Source organism: Sorex araneus, chromosome 6 (assembly GCF_027595985.1).
Source record: "Sorex araneus isolate mSorAra2 chromosome 6, mSorAra2.pri, whole genome shotgun sequence".
In the NCBI taxonomy this organism is placed as follows: domain Eukaryota; kingdom Metazoa; phylum Chordata; class Mammalia; order Eulipotyphla; family Soricidae; genus Sorex; species Sorex araneus.
Window position 1 is genome coordinate 152,756,453 of NC_073307.1, and position 21,898 is coordinate 152,778,350.

The 21,898-nt window shown below is 37.8% G+C and overlaps 2 protein-coding genes across 2 annotated transcripts; both read right to left on the reverse strand.

Annotated features, from left to right (window-relative positions):
* Window positions 1–3,800: 3,800 nt before the first annotated feature.
* On the reverse strand, window positions 3,801–4,745 carry LOC101543619 (olfactory receptor 5F1-like). Its single transcript, XM_004621712.2, has one exon. The coding sequence runs from the start codon at window positions 4,743–4,745 to the stop codon at window positions 3,801–3,803; it is 945 nt and encodes a 314-aa protein (XP_004621769.2).
* A 15,270-nt stretch (window positions 4,746–20,015) lies between these two features.
* LOC101543867 (olfactory receptor 5F1-like) lies at window positions 20,016–20,960 on the reverse strand. The gene has a single exon (XM_004621713.2). The coding sequence runs from the start codon at window positions 20,958–20,960 to the stop codon at window positions 20,016–20,018; it is 945 nt and encodes a 314-aa protein (XP_004621770.2).
* Window positions 20,961–21,898: the final 938 nt, after the last annotated feature.

Genomic DNA, 21,898 nt, shown 5'->3' on the forward strand with positions numbered 1-21,898 from the left:
AATCTACATGTCCAAAACCAGGCAGAGCTAGCACCTGAAATCTGCATGTCAGTGACAAGCTGTGTCCAGGCTTCTGTGTGAAAAAATAAAATTGACTCCATAAATTGAAGTTTATTAAATTATTTATTCAAAGCAGTTTAAAGAAAAAATGTTCGGCTTCATCCAGACCAGTCAGGACACAAGAGAAATCTCACCCATTTTCATGGGCCCCTATGTTCCTGCCCGTGTGTGGTGCAGTCTGCATGGGATCAACCTTACAGCTTAGTCCAGCTCCAAGAATGCCCCGCTTTTGAACTTCTAAGAAAATGACCTAAATGGAACTGAAATAACCAATAATTTGACATCAATCATACCCTTATGAGTGAGTTTTGTAGTTAAAAGTGAATGACGCTATTATTTTCTTTACAGGGTGCACTATCCTATCAATTAATGTCACGTGGTAGTGGACATAATACCTATCATTGCAGGAAACATCAGTACCAATTGCTTAGATCTTCCAGTGTCTTTCTTGCATATTTCATCATTTCCATTTTCAACAGATATGACTTAAAATCACTCACTTTAAAAATGTTGGATAATGCAGTAAAAATTTAAATTACCTCTTGTGAGAGTGCAAGCCACTTTCTCAATAACATTTGTGTGGTGGCATGTTTGTTTTCATTATAAAATGGATTGAGGAACCTTGGGGATTAGAGGATAGTGTTTCATTGTCTCCTCTGAAGGCAGAAGATCAAACCTCAAGAGCCAAGAAAAGATGATCACATGCAGATATATTGAGTCAACAAAATTTGACAAGTGCATCATATTCTATATTGTTTGACATGGAAAATTAAGTGACTTTTTATTACTTATCTTTGGAATCCTTGCTTTTTCCAAATACTTACACAGCTTATCACCAAATTGTCACTTTCCCTTTTTTAGTGCTTGATCCTGTATGTCTGCCCTTCCCCAATTAGTAAGGACTTGTTTGGGCTACCTTGTAGGTGGGTCAAATTGTTGAGAACCAACAATCACCATAGTCTCCTGAGTCTTCCTGAGTCCAAGTGTATTGGCAAAGCTCTTTGATTCTATTTGTTGATATCACACATTCTATTTGGCTTGTATTCCACATTTTTAAGCCAACATTCCTTTAAGAGTACATTTGTACACAAATTCAAGAACTTTAAATAGATTTTTTTTGTACACCAGGCAACTGGGTTTTATCGATTTGACGTAATATTGTAATGGGTGTCCTTTCTTTAATGTGTGTGCATGCATACATTCATTTCACATTCTTGGCCAGTGTGATGTTTAATGCAATTGTTATATCACTTAATCACAGTGTTAGCTTTGTCTATTTTCTGGTTTTGGTGGTGTTGGGGTGGGGGTGGGGGCTGATGTTGGAGCAGTGACAATGGGTCTCTTTTTGCATGTACTGTTGCCAGATTCTATAGTATTTCACAGAATGAAAATTTTGAGTCATGAAGTTGCTCAGATTCAGAGTTAGAAAATAAAAAAGTTTATTGGAAAGTAAGTAGAAGAGAAGAAACTCCCCAGCAGGGGAGGAATTTAGTGTAGGACTAAATTAAGTATTTTTCTTTTTATGGGGGTTGTGTAGGAAACCAGGGTCAAGTGTCAAGATAATTACAAGGAATGCAAGAAGTCCACTTTGTCTTACAGAAAATGCTGGATAAATCGGACTTTTTTGTACTATTAAGCTAAGAGTAACTCCTTATGTGTATTTTTGTTTGGAATAGTATGGCTATAAATTTTTCCAGTGATCCATTCGGCCACCTGTCTAGGTTATGTCCCTTATCTCCAGGTCTCCCTTCAGCCCAAAATCTGGAAAGAAACACAAATTGTGGTCTGAAAGGGAATTTGAGGTTGTGGATGGGGTTAACTCACTCCTGGCTGGATCTCCTGATGTGATGGATGGATTTATGTCCAGGAAAGGAAAGATTGTAAAAATATACACAAGATCCTTCAGCTTCACTAAATCCCCTATCAAGATGCGTTCAAGACCCACTTGATCTGCAAAGCATGTGAGCTAGCTTCTGTCCCCCGATTTTTAAGGAGTTCAAATTTTTAAGTTAAGGTAAACTTTCATTCTACTCAGAAAGAGGAAAAGTCAGTCCCAAACTTTATCCAGGCTCTTTGTTTCAAGGGATCAGAGTGATAGAACAACAGGCAGGGCACTTGCTTTGCACATGCTTGATTGGGGTTTGATTCCCAGCAGCCATATAGTTCCCTAAAATGTAGACTTAAGTCAGCCAAAACAGGAGTGATCCCTGAGCACAGAGTCAGGAGAAAGCCCGAAGCACTGTTGGGTGTTGTCTCAAATAATAAAACAAAATATGAAGAATTATAGAACACAAAAGATTATTTTTATTAGGGAAACCATGAGAGATGAGAGAGTTCCGTAAAATTGCTAAGGTTCTCACATGCATAAAGAAAGTAGGAATAACTCTAAAATACATGCTCAGAGGTTCATTGAGAAGACAAAGTCTTCTCCAAGATGTTGAGGCTTGTGGTACATCCATCTGACACATGAGTCTTTTTTTGAACATTGTCAAAGAAGAAGGCTTTGATCGCTTGTTGACCTCTTTTTTCAGTGTCCTTGTTTTGCAGGTCACTCCCAGTAGATTTTAGGGACCACAGCCCAGCTCAGATATTAAGGTCACCCTTTGGTGCATAAGGGACCATGAAATGGATCTAATAGATTTGCATTTCCTGCAAACAAAGTAGGTGCCCAGGTCCTTTAGCTCTCTCTCAGATCTCTTCATTCTTAGTTTTAAAAGGGCTTTGTTCTTATTGAATTGTCTTCCAATGGGTTCTTTTAGACTTGAGCTGACATCCTGCTGGCAGCTGGATAACTCCTTCTCACATTTTTTTTTTCTTTTTGGGTCATGTCCAATAATGTTTACTACTGGATCTGCACTCAGGAATTACTCTTGGTGGTGTTTGAGGTAGGAGGAATGCCAGGGATTGAACCCAGGTCAGCTGCATGCAAGGCAAACACACTACCAACTGTAATATCACCTGGGCACTCAAATCATTTCTTATCTCTTCAAACATTTCTTGCTGAAATTTATTGCTACAAGTCCCATTCCCTGCCTGTCTACTTCATAATTATTGTTAAAAATATTGACAAGACACATTTATACATTTAAAACTTCCCTAATCATTTTAATTATTTAACTTTTAAGATTGAAAAAGTTAAAACTTTCATTAATATGTACTTTTGGGGAATGGTAAGATTAACCAGCAAGTAAAATGTAAACAAAATTAGTAAAACAAGAATCGATAGAGATAGAGCAGAATTACATTCACTATTTCACAAGATTTGACAAATATTTTGAGGTTAGAAAAATAAAAATCACATGAAAAAACTCATATGAGTATTTAGTATCTGAATGCTTTTATACTTTAAATTTATTCTTGAGATAAATAAAAATAGAACAATTTTCATATGAATGCATGAAACTTTAAGCCATAAATATAATTAAAAGGTTTTAAAGAGATGGATTGCAAAAAGAATTAAAAATAGAGAAAATCATGCTAAGTGATTTTTCACATAAATACATTACTAATAATTTAGTATTGGGGTTATTTTACAATGAGATTATTTAATGTGGAAAAACTGAATAACTGTGTGGAATTACAGAGCTAAAACATGGCTTAAACATCTTTAAATGCTTAAATAAATTGAGCATTACAGAATATGGTTGCTTCATAAATATACTAACAAAATCTATAGTTTTGAGCTAATCATTGGCAATCAATAAGATAGTTTAGTTTTTCATAAGTGTAAAAAAACACGATCACAGGAAGGAAAGGATTCTTTTCTTAGTAACAACATTTCGTAAAGCCGTCTTCACTTCCTTATTTCTGAGGCTATAGATGAGAGGATTCAACATGGGAATCACCACTGTGTAGAAGACTGAAGCCACTTTGTCCCGATTGTTTACATAGGTGGAACTAGGTTTCAGATATGTATAGATGGAGGTGGAATAAAAGAGAATTATAGCTGTCAAGTGAGAGGCACAAGTGGACAATGCTTTTTGCTTTCCTGCCCCTGAGTGCATCCGAAAAATGGAGAAGAGAATGTAAGCATAGGAAGTAAGGATGGCAATCAGAGACCCAACCATATTCACACCAGCAAAAGTGGAGACAATGCTTTCATTCAGGTGTGTGTCAGAGCATGAGAGCTTAAAAAGTGGAGGACTGTCACAGAAGAAGTGGTGGATGACATTGGGCCCACAGAATGGCAAACTGCTTATATAAGTGGTGTTAACCATGGAGTTTAATAGCCCTGCTGTAAAGGCTCCTGCCGCCATTTTCAGGCAGACTGTGGGAGGCATGGTCAAGGAGTAAAGCAGAGGGTTGCATATGGCCACATAACGGTCATAGGCCATTAGCCCAAAGAGAATGCATTCTGTTGTGGCCATGGCTATGAAGAAGTACATTTGTAGGAAGCAGCCAGCAAAGGAAATGGTTTTCTTCTCTGAGAGTAAATCTACCAGCATCTTTGGGGTGATGGTAGATGAGTAACAAACATCCACGAAGGACAAGTTAGCCAGAAAGAAATACATGGGTGTGTGGAGGTGGGACTCAATCTTTATTAAAAGGATCATCCCAAGGTTTCCCAGAACTGTAAGAGTGTAAACCACTGAGAAAATTACAAAGAGAATAATCTGGAGTTCCCAGGTGTCTGCTAAACCCAGTAGCATAAATTCAGTCACTGAAGTGTAATTATTTATGCTCATTTGTTGCCAGTATATTTGAATTATACTTGAAATAACTTTAAATGTTTCCTTGTCCAAACATTTACAAGGAAAATTTGCAGAAATCCACTTAAAAGGAAAAAACAATGTCTTCTATAATAAAGCACTGCAAGTAGTTTGATGCAGTAATAGGAATGAAGATGCAAACTGAACAAATATTTGAAAATAGTATACTGAAGCCTACTTAATCTGACATGCTGGTTCTCTCATCTAAGACCAGATATTCTATTTTCTTATTTCTTCAACATCATGTTTCTTTAAAATATGTTTAAGTCATTTTCTTTTTCCAAATCTAAAAAGAAATAGAAATATCCTTGCGAATTTTCTCCCAATCTCTGTACAGTTATATGCTTTAACTCAGTTATATATACATGCATATAATAACCAAATATTTTTTCAAAATTTGCTTAATCCTCCAAAATTTGTTTTTATTCCAGAGATTATTCATATCTCACCAAACCTAAATTTAAATGTTTCAAGAAATAGTTTGTTTCACATTTATCATAGTCTTAAAACTGATTTTCTAGTATTCAAAGAATATACTAAACATTTTATTCTTCTCACATCTCATTATTGTCGTTTTTCTAGCAGGCACAGTACCTGTCTACTGCAGTAATTGTAATCACCGAATCCTTGTCTTCTTCAAATATTTTTGTGTTGTAGTCCATATCTTCATTGTATATAGGGTTTTAACCTGAAGATTAATTATTTTTAAACACCATTCTGTATCTAAATAGTATGTTTAGATGGAATTAAATGCATAAACATTTGAATTTCCTCTTTCTAAAAATTGGAGACAGCTTCTAAAGAGCTGTATTATGCTGCACTTTTATGTTGTTTTTCTTAATGAGGATTGGGAAACCATGGGGATTACATCATAGATTTTAATTGTACCGTAAACTCTCTAATCACAGAAGCTCAAATCTCAAGAGCGAAAGTCTGTCTCTCTCCTTTGCTTTTTATATATATACACTTATATATATATAAAGAATTAGTGATATACATGTATATACGATATGTAAATATGTCATATTTATCTAATCATACATAAGTATCTAATCACATACATATGTTTAGATAAAGAAATATGGAATGACATCATGTGGTACTTTGCAAAAAATATTGCTATTCTTCATTGTAACTTTATTTTATTTAAATATATGCTCCATTACCAAATTATTAATTTTTACTCTTTACCTTTGCTTATGTGTATGTATGTGTGTTTTCATACATATATGTATATCCTTGCATGTTTTTGCCCTTCCCTTATATAAAATTTAATTAATTTTTTTTGTTTTGTTTTGCCTTGTGGATGTGCCTAGAGATGCTCTAGGATGACAAGGGCCATTTTTTAAATCTATATTTAATTATTTTTTAATATTTATTTTTATCTTTTTTAAATTTTATTTTTTTAAATATTTTAATGAGCCACTGTGAGGTACAGTTACAGGCTTACAAACTTTCGCGCTCACAAAAATTCAGTCATACAATGATTGAGTGCCCATCCCTCCACCAGTGCCCATTCTCCACTGCCAACGTTCCCGGTATCTCTTCCACTACCCCACTCCATCCCCGTCCCCCCAGTGACAAGCACATTCCCTTTTACTCTCTCTCTCCTTTAGGGTGTTCTGGTTTGCAATGCAGGTGTTAAGTGGCCATCATGTTCTGTCTACAGTCTATTTTCAGTATGCATCTTCCATCTCAAGCGGGCCCTCCAAGCATACTTTACTTGGTGTTCCTTTTTCTGAGCTGCCTTTTCCCCCAGCATGTGATGCTGGCTTCCAAGCCTTGGAGCAATCCTCCTGGTTCTTATCTCTACTATCCTTGGATGTTAGTTTTCCATTCTTTTACTTTATATTCCACAAATGAATGCAGTCCTTTTATGTCCATCCCTCTGTTTATGACTCATTTCAATTGGCAGGATACTCTCCATGTTGATTCACTTATATGCAAATTTCATGACATCATTTTTTTTAAAATACCTGCTAGTATTCCATTGTGTAGATATACCAAAGTATCTTTAACCACTCATCTGTTCCCAGGCACTCAGATTTTTTCCAGATTCTGGCTATTGTAAACAGTGCTGCAATGAACATAGGACTGCAGATGTCAATTCTGTTATACTTTTTTGCCTCTCCAGGATATATTCCCAGAATTGGTACTGTTGAGTAAAATAGGAGCTTAATTTCTAATTTTTTGAGAAATATCCATGCTTTTTTGCAAAAGGGCTGAACCAGTTGGCATTCCCACTAGCAGTGAAGGAGAGTCCCTTTCTCCCCGCATCCATGCCAACACTGGTTGCTTTTGTTCTTTTGGATATAGGCCTGTCTCTGGTGTGAGACGATATATTTTTGTTGTTTTGATCTGCATCTCTCTGATGAAAAGTGATGAAGAGCATTTTTTTCATGTGTTTTGTCCATTTGATTACTTCTTTGAGAAAGTTTCTGTTCATTTCATTGCCCCATTTTCTGACGGGTTGAATGTTTTCTTCTTGTAGAGTTCAACCAGTGCCTTGTATATCCTTATATATCCGTGATATGAACCCATTATCAGATGGGTATTGGGTAAATATTCTTTCCCATTATGGAGATTTTATTTGTATTCTGGTCGCTGTTTCTTTTAAGGTACAGAAGCTCCTAAGTTTAAGATAGTGCCATTTGTTTATATCTGTGTTTACTCGCTTGTCAGTGGAGTGAAGATACCTTTAGCTTCAATGTCATGGAGGGTTTTGCCAACATTTCCTTCAATGTGCCTGATGTATTTTGGTCTGATGTTGAGGTCTTTAATCTATTTTGATCTGAATTTTGTGCATGGTGTTAGGTAGAGGTCTGAGGTCCCCATATTTTTTTTGCATGTAGCTGTTCAGTTTTGCCAGCACCATTTGTTAAAGAGTCTTTCCTTGCTCCACTTTAAATTTCTTGCTCCCTTGCCAAAAATTAGATTCCCCCAGCTGTGTGTAAGGATATTCAACCCTTTTCCATTGTTCTTCAGCTCTGCCTTTGTTTCAGTACCATGCTGTTTTAATTATAACCGCATTGTAATAGAGTTTGAGCTTGGGGAAGGTGATGACTCCCATCTTCTTTATTCTCAAGAATTGCTTTATCTATTCATGGGGGTTTGTTCATATTAGTTATTTATTAATTGTTTATTATTTATTATTTAGTTATTCATGGGGGAAATTCATATGGTTATGAATTTCAGGAGTCTTTGATCTATTTCTTTGAAGAATTTCAAGGGTATCCTTATAGGGATTGCATTGACTCTGTGTAATGCTTTGAAGAGTATTGCCATTTTGACAATGTTATTTTTCCCAATCCATGAGCAAGGGACAGGTTTCCATTTCCTTGTTTCCTGTTTTATTTCATGAAGTAACATTTTGTAGCTTTCTTTGTACAGGTCCTTTACCTCCTTAGTTAGGCTGATTCCGAGGTACTTGATTTTCTGAAGCATGATTGTGAACAGGATTTTTTTTTATCATGTCACTTTCTTCTCTCTCATTATTTGCATATAGAAAAGCCATAAACTTTTGAGTATCAATTTAAGAACCTGCTACTTTACTATACAGGAAGAACGGTGGAGTCAAAAAGATATGCTGGGAGCCGGAAGTTTTTTGTCCTCTTAACCACTTCTTCAATGCTCTTGAAGGCGTTCCTTGCTGCTCTCTTCCTCCTGTGCAGTTCTAGTGCCAATTCGTTCCTCATGTTGACTTCTCAACCCAGGTATACATAGCTGCTTAATTTAGAGATGTTCGTTTCATTGAGAGCAAATGGAATGTCAGAGACAAGTTTGTTTTTCATGAGCATTGTTTTGGTGAGATTCAACTGCAGTCTCACATTTCCACACTCACAGTCAAAGTCAGCCAACATTTGTGCCACTTGGCTAATGTTTGGTGTTATTAGAACAATGTCATCAGCGAAGGGGACATGGTGTAGTTGCCAACCGTCTATCTTCATTCTCATTCCTTCCTATTCCAGTCATTGCATGCCTTTATCGAGGTTGGCACTGAAGACGGTCAGTGAAATGGTATCACCCTGCCGAACACCTCTCTTTATGTCAATGATCACTCCCATGTAGAATGGTGAGATCCTGTTGGTGAATCCGTAATACAGCTCCTGAAGGATCTTGATGTAATGAGATTGAGTGCCCTGTTTGACTAGGGCTTCGATGACCACTTCAGTCTCAACAGAATCAAAGGCCTTCTTTAAATTGATGAACCTTAGACAGAGCAGCATCTTGAATTCTTGCGAAACTTCAATAAGTTTGGTTACCGTGTGGATATGGTCGATCGTGCTGAATCCTTTTTGGAACCCAGCTTGTTCGCATGGTTGGCCTTCGTCTAGTGTTCCGCCTATTCTGTTCAGGATAACTTGAGTGAACAATTTGTAGACGATGATAGACAATAAGCAGATTGGGTGATAGTTGCCAATGTCGTGGATGTCTCCCTTCTTGTACAACAGAATGGTACTGCTGGTTTTCCATTGGGATGGGACCTTACATTCAGACAGGTAGTGTGTGAAGAGCCAAGCCAGTGTTTTGATGAGTACTGGTGGCAGATTCTTCAGGTGTTCAGGTCTGACCTTGTCTGGACCAGGTGCTCTATGTGTCTTTACCAATGAAATGGCATGTCGGATTTTCAAAGGAAGGACATTGGGAATGACATATCTATTCTGCAGAATTTCGTATATGGGCAAGTGGATATGACTGTCAAAGAGATCCATGTACAAGTCATGAATAATCCTCTACATTGCCCTTCTGGAAGATGTAATAGATCCATCAGGATGTCGGAGGGCAGTCATCTTGGTCTTGTAGTTGGCAGAGGACAGGCAAGTGCTGTGAATCCTTTTCACAGCTCCTGCCATATCGGCCAACATTGCTGCTCTTCTCTCTTTGAGGTCTTCCTTTATTGCTTCTCTGCACAGCTTTGTGAGTTTGAATGTTAGCTTGTGTTTGCCCGAGGCTTGTGCCAAACCATGTTAGCTAATGAGCTCAAGAGTTTCTGAAGACAGCCATATATTTCTGGCTTTCCCACTCTCGGCATTCTTTGCACAGTCATGGAGGTGTTGAACCAGTCAATTGTATTCCTCGTTGATGTTGTCAATGACAGCATCTTCCCATGTTGCTGCATTAGTGCCAAAGAACTCCCAGTTGGTGGTCATTCTGGGAGTTCTCTTCTTAAACTTGAGCTTTGCATACCTTTCTCCCTGCTCTGTGAAGTAGAATTTTGCATGAAGGAAGCAGTGGTCTGATCCCGTTTGGAATTTTGGGACACCAGAGACATCAGTCAGACAAAACCTTCGATTGAATATGATGTGGTCAATTTAGATTAATTGAAAGAGTTATGTTTATAGCATCACGTTTCACTCAAGTAATGGAAGGAATCTGGAGTTCTGACCTCAGTCGATGATCAAGAATCTGGGACGCTGTCTCTTTTGCCAAGGCATCAAAAATCAGATGGGCCAGACACATAATGCGATTCAGAGACAACTGCTAGACTAGAGCTGTTACAACTGGATTCCACGGGAAGTCAAAAGACAGCACGGCCACCCCCCTACGAGATGGTAAGACTTCATCAAAACCCTGAGTGGACGGTTTGAGGCTCTTCCTGTTCCTGGAGCAAGCAGATACCATTGGGCTATACTAGCACATGGCAGGGACAAATAGAGACATTACTTGTGCCTGCTCTAGCAAATCAAAGATCAACGTGATGACAAGTTATACAAGTGATACTATACAGGCCTATTATTTCTAGGAATTTCTTGGTAGAGGTTTTGGCATTCTCTACATATAGTATCATATCATCTGTGAATAGTGAGAGCTTGATTTCTTCCTTTTCTATATGGATGCCCTTAATATTCTTTTCTTGCCAATACCAAGAATCTGGAAAAAAAACTTGAGCGCCCAAGAACAGATGACTGACTAAAGAAACTCTGGTACATCTACACAATGGAATACTATGCAGTTATTTGTAAAGATGAAGTCATGAAATGAGCATATAAGTGGATCAACATGGAGAATATCATGCTAAGTGAAATGATTCAGAAAGAGAGGGATAGACATAAAAGGACTGCACTCATTTTTGGAATATAATGTAACAAAATCAGAGACTAACACCCAAGGCTAGTAGATATAAAGACCAGGAGGATTGCCCAAGGCTTGGAAGCTACCTTCACTTGCTGGGGAAAAAGGCAGTTGAGGCAGAGAAGAGACCACCAAGTAGAGTATGCTGGGAGGACCCGCTTGGGATTGGAAATGTGTGCTGAAAGTAGACTATAGACCAAACATGATGGCCACTTAATTCCTGCATTGCAGAACGCAACAACCTAAAGGAGAGATAGAGTAAAAGGGAATGCACTTGCCACAGTGTCAGTAAGGTGGGGGTGGGGGAGAAGATAGGATGGGGATAGTGGGAGGGATATCATATGACTGAAATGTGAGCACTTAAGTTTGTAAGTCTGTAACTGTACTTCATGATGATTCATTAAAAAGAATAAATAAAATATAATAAAAAAGAAAGGGACTCATTGATATGGAATGTCACAAGGCTTTTCTAAATGGGGCCTGGATAATTTTGGCCTGGCCACATAATCTAGAAGATTGGATAATTTGATGAACTCCCAAAGATAATCTCAACACCCTCTCCCCTTTTTAATGACCAATACTCTTGAAGCATAATAAAGAAATACCCCCTCACCTTGGTTTAAAAGGAGTATAAAGTATAAAGGCTTCTTAAATACTGCTTCCAAGATTCCTCCCATATTCTGGGAATTTTCCTGCATTACTTTTCCTTCCTTTAAATAAAGATTTTTCCTTATTCATCCATTTGCTTTCTGATGTCTTGCTTTCCATCTTGATTGTTTGAGGACAAGAACCTGAGTACCTTCCCACTATTAAAATCAGCCAACAAAACTCCTGATCCTTACATGAAAGTTTCATTATTGATTGCTTAGGCAGCTGTCTCTGGAAATCAGTAGTTCTAGAGTCCATACCTCTCGGTTTGCTTCTTGCGTGAAGCAGCACTCTTCCCATTTACTTGCTGACCTTGGCAGTGTCAGTGACATCACTGTGTCCACAATGCTAAAATGTTCCGTGTCCCTCACTCTCCACCTCCTCTGCTGCCTCTTGGGGATGTTGCAGCTTTTAGTTTACAGGCTACGTGGGTGAGAACTTGCGGTTTTCCTCACAGGCACAAGTGAGAGGTTAAAAAGGGAAGTTTCATTTCTGGTGCCCCTTTTCTAAGTTGCTATCTCTACTCCTTACTCATTTCCCTTACCTAACATTAATTTTTATAATGATGAGATTTAAAATGCCCACTGAACTAGAATCCCTGAGATTCCCCAACCCCCTGTGAAAAGTATTACTGATGAAGAAAATGAAGAGGACAGAATCCTAGCCTACTCCTACTGCAGAAAGGTGAGTTGGGGAAGAGACAGCAAACGTGATGTCTGCATATGCAACTGGACATTATGAATGTCTGCAGAAAGTACTCATACCTAGACCCCATTTTTAAAGTGAAACTTTTAATATTAAGGTTCTCAGTAACCTTAAAAGCCCTGCTTCTTTTTCCACTGTTTTGGTTTTTTTTTTTTCCACTGTTTCTGTGTTTTTGGTTTTATATTGGAGACTGGAAAATGAAAGAATTGTACACCACTTTGAAAGAGGAAGCCTCAGTTTCTCTTGCCAGTAAAAGATGAAGCTGCAGTTTTCTCTCCCCAGATGTTCCATCTCTCTACCATCAACCTGACACACATTCCACTCCCAAGGCTCTGTCTCAGCATTCCCGTGGGCTCTTTAGGCTGATGGGGAAACTAGATAATGGGAATACTAGAGTCTAGCCTCACTGGGAAAAACAGACAATTGGCAGTTATGCCTAGAAGATTTATTTTCCCTTGCCAGTGAGAAGGAAGCTATAGTTTTCCCTTGCCACCTTTTCCCCACTGGCCTGACACATTTAATTCCCAAAGTCCCATCCTAATAGAGATTTCCAGAACCATAAAACTCTGTCCTGGAGCCTGGGCCAACAGGGAGACAGATAAGTGTCAAAAAAAAAAAAGGCCCGGGAAGATCAATTAACTTATTTTTTATATCTTTTATTTTCATAAAGTAGTTCACAATAGTTTATTGCACATAATATCCAAACATCAGTCCCCCCAATGGGCACATTTCCACCACAATAAAAGGGAAGTGCGTGAAGTTTGTTGTATTTCATTCTGGAGCCATTTAAGCCCACATATAAGATAATAGAAGAAAGTATGTTAAAACCAAACAAATGTGTGCTACTTTTGGTATGTAAGTGGGCTAAAGTATAAGAGTTGCAGCGTGTGTTCCAGGAAATTCTTCATTGGTCTCTTTGGAGAGTGTTAGTTTATAGTCTCTGCATCTTGGCCAATGATGAGATTACATGACATTGGGAACAGTTTGTGGGTGTGAATGCCAAGCTACTCGACAACTGGGGAGCTGGGGGTAGGAGGCCCAGTTCTGATCTGAGCAGACTTGGAGATCTAATCACGGGTCCTACATAGCTGGGTTTTTCTGCCAGTACCTACTGGGTAAGGCTTGTCTCCGTGTGTGGAGAGTGGCCTTGAGCATGGTGGCAGTTGGGTTCGGGAGGTTTTCAGCTGCCAGGGTTCTTCTTACGGTGGGGAGGGAAACTCAACCCACCCCTCTCTGAAGTGCAGCCCAGAGATATTTAGAGCTGCTAGATATCCCTGTGATTTTCTGGCATCTTCTGTCTATCCTTATCAACTGATAAGGAATGCAAGGAGACTTTAAAAGGGTGCACACAAAACTCCCTTTTAACTTAGTCCTATACTAAGTTCCTCCCCACTCAGGGAGATTTTCTTTTCTCTTCTACTTTCCAAAAACAGCTTTTCAATTTCCCAACTCTAAGTCTGGGCATCATTATTATTTTCCTACTTGAAAATATTGAAGAAGCTGGGGATCACGAATGAACCCAGTGACCTGCTACCATCACTTCTGCCTCATCTGCTTCAACTTCACTATTTTAAAGATTCAGGTTTATATGATATCTGAAAAGGGGGTGTTTTCAACTGAGAAGATAAGTTCAAAGAAACAAAGACTATCTTTGGTTAAACTCCCAGTAATTCTAGCACTCTGAATTAGCATATTAATCCTCTGAGGTGGGAAAATTTTAGTGTTGCAAAAGACAAACCTAGGGAGATAAGGATTTTAACATAAACTGTGTTACAAGAACATCAGACTTTAGCACCTTCAAGTTAAAATACCTACTGGATTTAGAATGAATTGGGTGGGTATCTAAAATGTCTTTTTATACTCAAACTACCGTTTGGTGAGGGGGGCAGAGAAGAAAGGAAGAAACAACTCAATTCAGAAGAAAAAAAGCCCTCAGGAAAATTTACCAATTAATGTTTCCACAGCAGCAACTATGAGTTATTTGTTTCTCAATAGCAAATGACTACTTAGAACCTTTGTCCCATAAGTGCACAGGTTTTCCTTGAGAGGAAACGAAATATCTATTGCATGTTTAAGAAAAGTAGACAAGCAGTGTGGCTGGTCTCTGTGCTAAGTAGAGGGTCTAGAGGGCTACAAGTGAAGCTAAGGGAAAATTTATCCTATTGATAAATGATCATTTAGTAACCATGGGAAGTAATACAAACACTTTGCTTTAGTGGTTGCCTCAGGTAAGCGGGTTTCATATAGCCCTTCCCCTACCAGAGCATAAACAACTCTTATCCAGACTATATTGAGACTTCTACTAGCTGGAATCTCGTGCTGTTAGGGTGCGGATAGAGATCTCCCTATAACGACAAAAAGACTCCAGAGACTGCAAACAGCAAAGAGGGTTTATTGTAAGACTGGCTAGCCAGGGTCCAGCCACCTACGCGGACACACAGGTCCAGCAGGTTGGGCAAAAAACCCCGAGCTTCTCTAAAGGAGAACTTATATAGGCCTTCCCTGGCCGTTACAGCAGAGCCCGCACATTTCATAGCCAATAGATTTGTAATACTACAAACTTTCTTAACCAATCCATTTAAAAGGACATCACTCCTTAGCCTATGGTTTTAGAGATCAGTATTTGCACCAATATTCAGGAATGTCCCGGTTCTGGGGGCAGTCCTGGGTCTTGTGATATGGGTCTTGTGATATGGGTCTTGTGAGAAGCATCTGATTATCTGGTCTGACCACCACCCTTCTTGCGACCCAGGGTGCCTGTATCTGAATTCCTTGCTCAGAGGGAGAAAATAAAGTTATTCTGCTATGTGGGCTCCTGTAAAAAGAGTCTTGAGAAAGCTAAATTGATTCCTGTGGTCTGTTCTGGACCAGTTCCTCACAGTGCAACATCAAAGTGGGTTTAGCAACATGTGTATTCTCAGGAATGTGTAATATGGCAGTTTCTGGAAGCCAGGAAAGCAAACAGAAAGCATATGTCTTCAGGGATCCTGGTGGTAGCAGGGAGCATGGGTCCAGCAACCAGATCAATGGGACTCTTATAATGGCCTCTCCAACAAATGTATGTGTGTTTACAGCTTGGGGCAGCAAGAAATCATTTGGCCTGGCCTCTTTGAAAAAGAACATATTGCTTGGCAAAATGCTTCTGGTCTCTTTGAGTCACATAGTTGTCTTATGAGATGGTTAGTGAAGCCATATTGTCCATATTGGGCAGGTAGTAAAGGGAATAGGAATTCCATAACAATCAGACCCAGATATATCATTATTAATTATTCTTGTTCTTTTGATGAACTCACAAAGTCTAGTATTCCAAAGGATTCTGATGCATAGAGCTCTTCTTTAAGATAAGCTTTGCTTAAAATTTTTAGGATTTAAAGAAATCTCAAGCTGTACTTCCCATTTCTATTGCTGCTTTCTACTTCCAGCTAAATAAATCTATTTACAGATAGTAGGTTCGGCAAAAAGGGTAGTGACAGGTCTCCATGTTCATTCATGATTCCCAAGGTCCCAAAAAATGAAAATATTGAGTAATAAAGATGCTCGGACTCAGAATTATGGCAAAGTAGAAAAGTTCATTGGAATGTGGAAGAGAAAAGAAAAGAAACTCCCTAAGACCAGAGAAACTTAGTATAGGACTAACCTAGGGTTATGTTTAGGCCTTTTAAGGGCTCCTGGCATACCAAGTTGATTGGCAAGTGTTTACAAAAGATGCCAGAAAATCACAAGACTGTTTAGTTGGGTCAAAATCTTTCTGGACACACATGCCCCTTATTTTAGTCTCCTTCTTGGCCTAGGATCAAGGACAGAGTTTTACATAAAGGAAAGTACTCTTTTCATGATAATTGCATATCTTAAAGTTGTCTTCACTTCCTCATTCCTGTGACTATAGATGAGGGTCCAACATGGGAATCACCACTGCGTAGACAACTGAAGTCACTTTTTCCAGATTGAGTGCATAGGTGGAACTAGGTTTCAGGTATGTATACATGGAGGTGGAATAGAACAGAGTTAGAGCTGTCAGATGGAGAGGGAGAGGAGAATGTAAGAGTAAGAGGTGAGGATAAAATGGACAGGTAAGCCAGAAAGAAATACATGGATGTGTGAAGGTGAGAATCTGTCTTTACTAAAAGGATCATCTCAACGTTTTCCTGAACTGTAAGTGTGTAAATCACTGAGAAAAGCAAAAGAGAGGATGATCTGAAGTTCCAGTGTGTCTGTTAATCCCAAAAGGATGAATTCAGTCACTGGAGTACACTAATTTCTGTCTATTTGTGGTCAATGTATTTGATTTAAACTTATGTTGAGTGTAAATATTTCCCTTTCCAATATATATGCTATAAAAGAAAAACCAAAATCAGGAAAAGACAAAACCTAGGATAATATAACACTGTAAATAGAGTGATTTGAGCCCTAGAAAAATTTTTAGAAAGGTAGACAAACATTTGAATTTGATAAACAATAGCCTTTATCACAATAGGTAAACGTGCCTGGTTTACATTCAGATTTCCCTATTTGATCTCTGCAAATGTGGCATCTGTTATTCTAATCTTTTTCTTTGGTCCACATTAAATATAGGAGAGCAATATCATTACTGAAGACTCTCTGTTCTCTGAATATGATTGCATTTTTATGTGTGATTTTTTTGCTCCATAATACTTCTATCTATACTCTTCAGAATTTATGTAATCCTCAAAAATTCCTGCTTGCCTCTCAGACATTGTTTTAATTCATGCCAACCACAAAAATGCAGTTATTTGAAATAATCAATAATTTTTGTTTCTTTTTGGGTCACACCCAGCTATGCTCAGGGGTTACTCCTGGCTTTGCACTCAGGAATTACTCCTGGCGGTGCTTGGGGGACCATATGGGATGCCCGGGATTGAACCCGTGTGCTATCGCTCCGGCCCCCGAAATAATCAATAATTTCATATCTATCATACCCTTATGTGTTAATTTTGTAGTTAAAAGTGAACAACGCCATTGTTCTCATTACAGGGTACACTATCAAATTAATTTCAGATGGCAGTGGACATAATACCTGTCATTCCGTGAAACATCAGTACCAAATGCTTAGAGCTTCCTTCCAGTGTCTTTCTTGCATATTCCATTATTTCCATTTTCAACAGTTATAACTTAAAATAACTAATTTTTCAAATGTTAGAAATGCAATCAAAATTTGAATTTCCTTTTGTGAAAGTTCAAGACACTTTATGAATAACATGTGTGTGATTGCATGTTTGTTTCCATTATAAAATGGATTGAGGAAACTTGGCGATTACAGGAGAGAATTTCATTGTCTCCTTTGAAGACAAAAGATCAAAACTCAAAAGTCAAGGAAAGATGATCAGATGCATATATATAGAGAATCAACATAATGTGACAAGTGCATCATACTCTTTAAATTATTTGACATGGAAAATAAAGAGACTAAGAAACTTTTTATTACTTGTCTTTGGAATCCTTGCTTATTTCAAATTGCTACACAGCTTATCACAAAATTGTCACTTTCCCCTTTGTTAGTGCTTGATCCTGTATGTCTCCCCTTTCCCTATTAGTAAGGCCTTGTTTTGTCCACTTTGTAGCTGGGTCAAATTGTTGAGAACCAACAATCACCATAGTCTCCTGAGTCGTCCTGAGTCCAAGTGTATTGGCAAAGCCATTTGTTTCTATTTGTTGATTGTAGGATAATATACACAAAATCCTTCAGCCTCACTAAATCCCCTATCAAGATGCATTAAAGACACACTTGTTCGGCAAAGCATGTGAGTTGGCACCTGCCCTCGCCACCCTCCGATTTTTGAGGAGCTCAGATTCTTAATTTAAGGTGAGTTTTCATTGTGCCCAGAACAAGAAGTCAGTCCAAAACTTTATCTCTGATTAATTCTACGAAAAAAACAAAAAGTAAAATTTTCAAAGCACCAGAATGATAGTGGACAGAAAGAGTACTTCCTTTTCACATGGCTAAATGGGGTTTGATTCCCAATGCACATATGTTTCCCTAAAATTTAGATTTAAATCAGCTAAAACAGGAGTTGATCCATGAGCATAGAGCCAGGATAAAGCCCTGAGCACTGTTGTGTGTTGTCTCAAAAAAAAAATAAAACAAAATATGAAGAATTATAGGAGAACACCAAAGAAAGATTATTTTTGTCAAGGAAACCATGAGACATGAGAAAGTTTTAAGGTTTTCATATGCATAAAGTAAGCAGAAATAGCTCTAAAATGGATGCTCAGAGGTGCATTGAGAAGACAAACTGTTCTCCAAAATGTTGAGACTTGGGGTAAATACATCTGACACTTGAGTCTTTTTTGGACCATTGTCAAAGAAGAGGGCTTTGATCTCTAGTTGACATCTTTGTTCAGAAACCTTGCTTTGCAGGTCCCTCCCAATAGTTTTTAGGGATCACACCCCACCTCAGTGATTAAGGTCACCCTCAGGATACCTAGGGAGTAATGCAATGCCATAGATCTAATAGACTTTCATTTCCTGCAAACAAAGTGCTCTGCATCTTGAGCCATCTCTCAGGTCTCTTCCTTCTTAGTTTTACAAGGACTTTGTTCTTGTTGAATTGTCTTCCAGTGGGTTCTTTCAGACACGTTCTCCTGATGTATCATTTGTTATCCTGCTGGCAGCAGGGTAAGTCCTTTTCACATCATTTCTTATCTCTTCAAACATTTCTTGTTGAAATTTATTGCTACAAGTTCCATTCCCTCCTTGTGTACTTCATAATTATTGATAAAAATATTGACAAAACACACTTACACATTTAAAATTTCCTTAATTATTTAATTTCTAAAAATGAATAACTTAAAATATTGATTAGGGAATGGTAAGTTTAACCAGCAAGTAAAATATAAAACAGAATTCATAAAACAAGAAGGAATAGAAATAGAGCAGAATTGCATTCACAGAAGTAGAGTTCACAGATATTTTCAGGTCAGGAAAACAAGAATAACATGAAAAAACTCATAGAAGAATTTAGTATCCAGTGCTTTTGCAATTTAAATTTATTCTTGGGATAAAAATATAGCAATTTTCAGATGAATTTATGAAACCATAAACAATAAGATATAATTAAAATATTTTAAAGTTATGTGTGGCAGAAAGAATAAAAAATAAAGAAAATCATGTTCTGTGATTTTTTAAATAAAACACATTACTAATAACTTAGAATTAGGGTTGTTTTCAAGGACAGTAGGTACAAAGGCCAAGAAAGATTGCTCCATAGCTGGAAGCTTACCTCATGAGCAGAGGGGAGAAGGCAGCTGGAATAGACAAGGGATCACTAAGAATATGATGGCTAGAAGAATCGGTCAGGATGGGAGATATGTGACAAAAGTAGATAATGAACCATACATGATAACCTCTCAGTATCTGTATTCCAAACTCTTCCAAATGATAATGTACAAAAGTAGAGAGTTTGGGAAATATTATCTGCCATGGACGCAGGGGAAGGGTGGCAAAGGGGGCGTATACTGGGGAGATTGGTGCTAGGAAATGTTCACTGTTGGAGGGATGGATGTTTGATCATTATGTGATTGTAACCCAAACATGAAAGCATGTAACTATCTCACAGTGATTCAATAAAATTTAAAAAAAAATGAATTAGGGTTATTTTGTAATGAGATTGCTCAGTGTAGGGAAAACTCAATGTAGAATTACTGAGCTAAGAACATGGCTTAAACATGTTTAAATACTTAAATAAATTGAGCATTATAGAATATTACTACTTCATAAGTATATTAATCAAAATCTATATGTTTGAACTAGTTATTGACATTCAGTAAACTACTTTAATTTTTTCTAAGCTTTTAAAAAGATGATCACAGGAATGAAATTATCCTTTTCTTAGCAATTACATTTCTTAAAGCCGTCTTCACTTCCTTATTCCTGAGGCTATAGATGAGAGGATTCAACATGGGAATCACCACTGTGTAGAAGACTGAAGCCACTTTGTCCCGATTGAGGGCATAGGTGGAACTAGGTTTCAGATAAGTATAGATGGAGGTGGAATAGAACAGAATTATAGCTGTCAAGTGAGAGGCACATGTAGATAATGCTTTGTGCCTCCCTTCCCCTGAGTGCATCCGAAAAATGGAGAAGAGAATGTAAGCATAGGAAGTGAGGATGACAATCAGAGACCCAACAATATTCACACCAGCAAAAGTGGAAAAAATGCTTTCATTCAGGTGTGTGTCAGAACACGAGAGCTTAAAAAGTGGAGGACTATCACAGAAGAAGTGGTGGATGACATTGGAGCCACAGAATGGCAAACTGCTTACATAACTGGTGTTGACCATGGAGTTCAACAGCCCTGCTGTGAAGGCCCCTGCCACCATTTTCAGGCAGACTGTGGGAGGCATGGTCAAGGAGTAAAGCAGAGGGTTGCATATGGCCACATAACGGTCATAGGCCATTAGCCCAAAGAGAATGCATTCTGTTGTGGCCATGGCTATGAAGAAGTACATTTGTAGGAAGCAGCCAGCAAAGGAAATGGTTTTCTTCTCTGAGAGTAAATCTACCAGCATCTTTGGGGTGATGGTAGATGAGTAACAAACATCCACGAAGGACAGGTTAGCCAGGAAGAAATACATGGGTGTGTGGAGGTGGGACTCAATCTTTATTAAAAGGATCATCCCAAGGTTTCCCAGAACTGTAAGAGTGTAAACCACTGAGAAAATTACAAAGAGAATAATCTGGAGTCCCAAAGTGTCTGCTAAACCCAGCAGCATAAATTCAGTTACTGAAGTGTAATTATTTATGCTCATCTGTTGCCAATATATTTCAACTATACTTGCAAATTTAAATGTTTCCCTGTCCAAGCATTTACAAGAAAAATTTGGAGAAATCCATGTAAAAGTAAAAAACAATAACATGATACAGCACTGTAAGTAGTTTGATGCAGTAATAGAAATGAAGATACAAACTGAACAAACCTTTGAAAATAATATACTGTAGGCTACTCAATCTGACATGCTGGTTCTCTAGTCTAAGTCCAGTTATTCTACTTTCATGTTTCTTCAGCATCATGTTTCTTTAAAATGATGTTTTAGTCATTCTCATTTCCCAAATCTAAAAAGAAATAGAAATATCCTTGCTGAATTTTCTCCCAATACTTTTAACTCAGTTATATATACATTTGCCTCAATTATATATACATATATATATACATTTGCCCCATAATATCACCTAATATTTTTTCAATTTTGCTTTCATTCCAGAGATTATTCTCATCTGCCCCAAAGACATAAACTTAACTGTTACAAGAAATAGATTATTTCACATCTATCATAGTATTAAAAGCGATCTTATAGTATTCAAAAAATATACTAGACTTTTTGTTCTTCTTACACAAGTATATTGTCATTTTTCTAGCAGACACAGTACCTGTCTACTGCAGTAGTTGGCGTTACCAAATCATTATGTCTTCTTCAAAGTATTTTTTCTGTGTAGTCCATATTCTTATTTTGCATAAGATTTTCACCTGAAGCCTAATTATTTTAAAACACCATTCACTATGTTTAAATGGTATTAAATGCATGAACATTTGAATTTCCTTTTTCTAAAAATTGGAGACAGCTTCTAAAGAGCTGTATTTTGCTGCACTTTTATATTGTTTTTCTTAAAGAGAATTGGGTAACCATGGGGATTGCATCATAAATTTTAATTGTACAGTCAATTCACAGAGCTCAAATCTCAAGAGCAA

What these genes read in the sequence shown, in the direction of transcription:
- LOC101543619 (XM_004621712.2), bottom strand. Translation starts at nt 4,745, where the DNA reads ATGAGCATAAATAATTACACTTCAGTGACTGAATTTATGCTACTGGGT.
- LOC101543867 (XM_004621713.2), bottom strand. Translation starts at nt 20,960, where the DNA reads ATGAGCATAAATAATTACACTTCAGTAACTGAATTTATGCTGCTGGGT.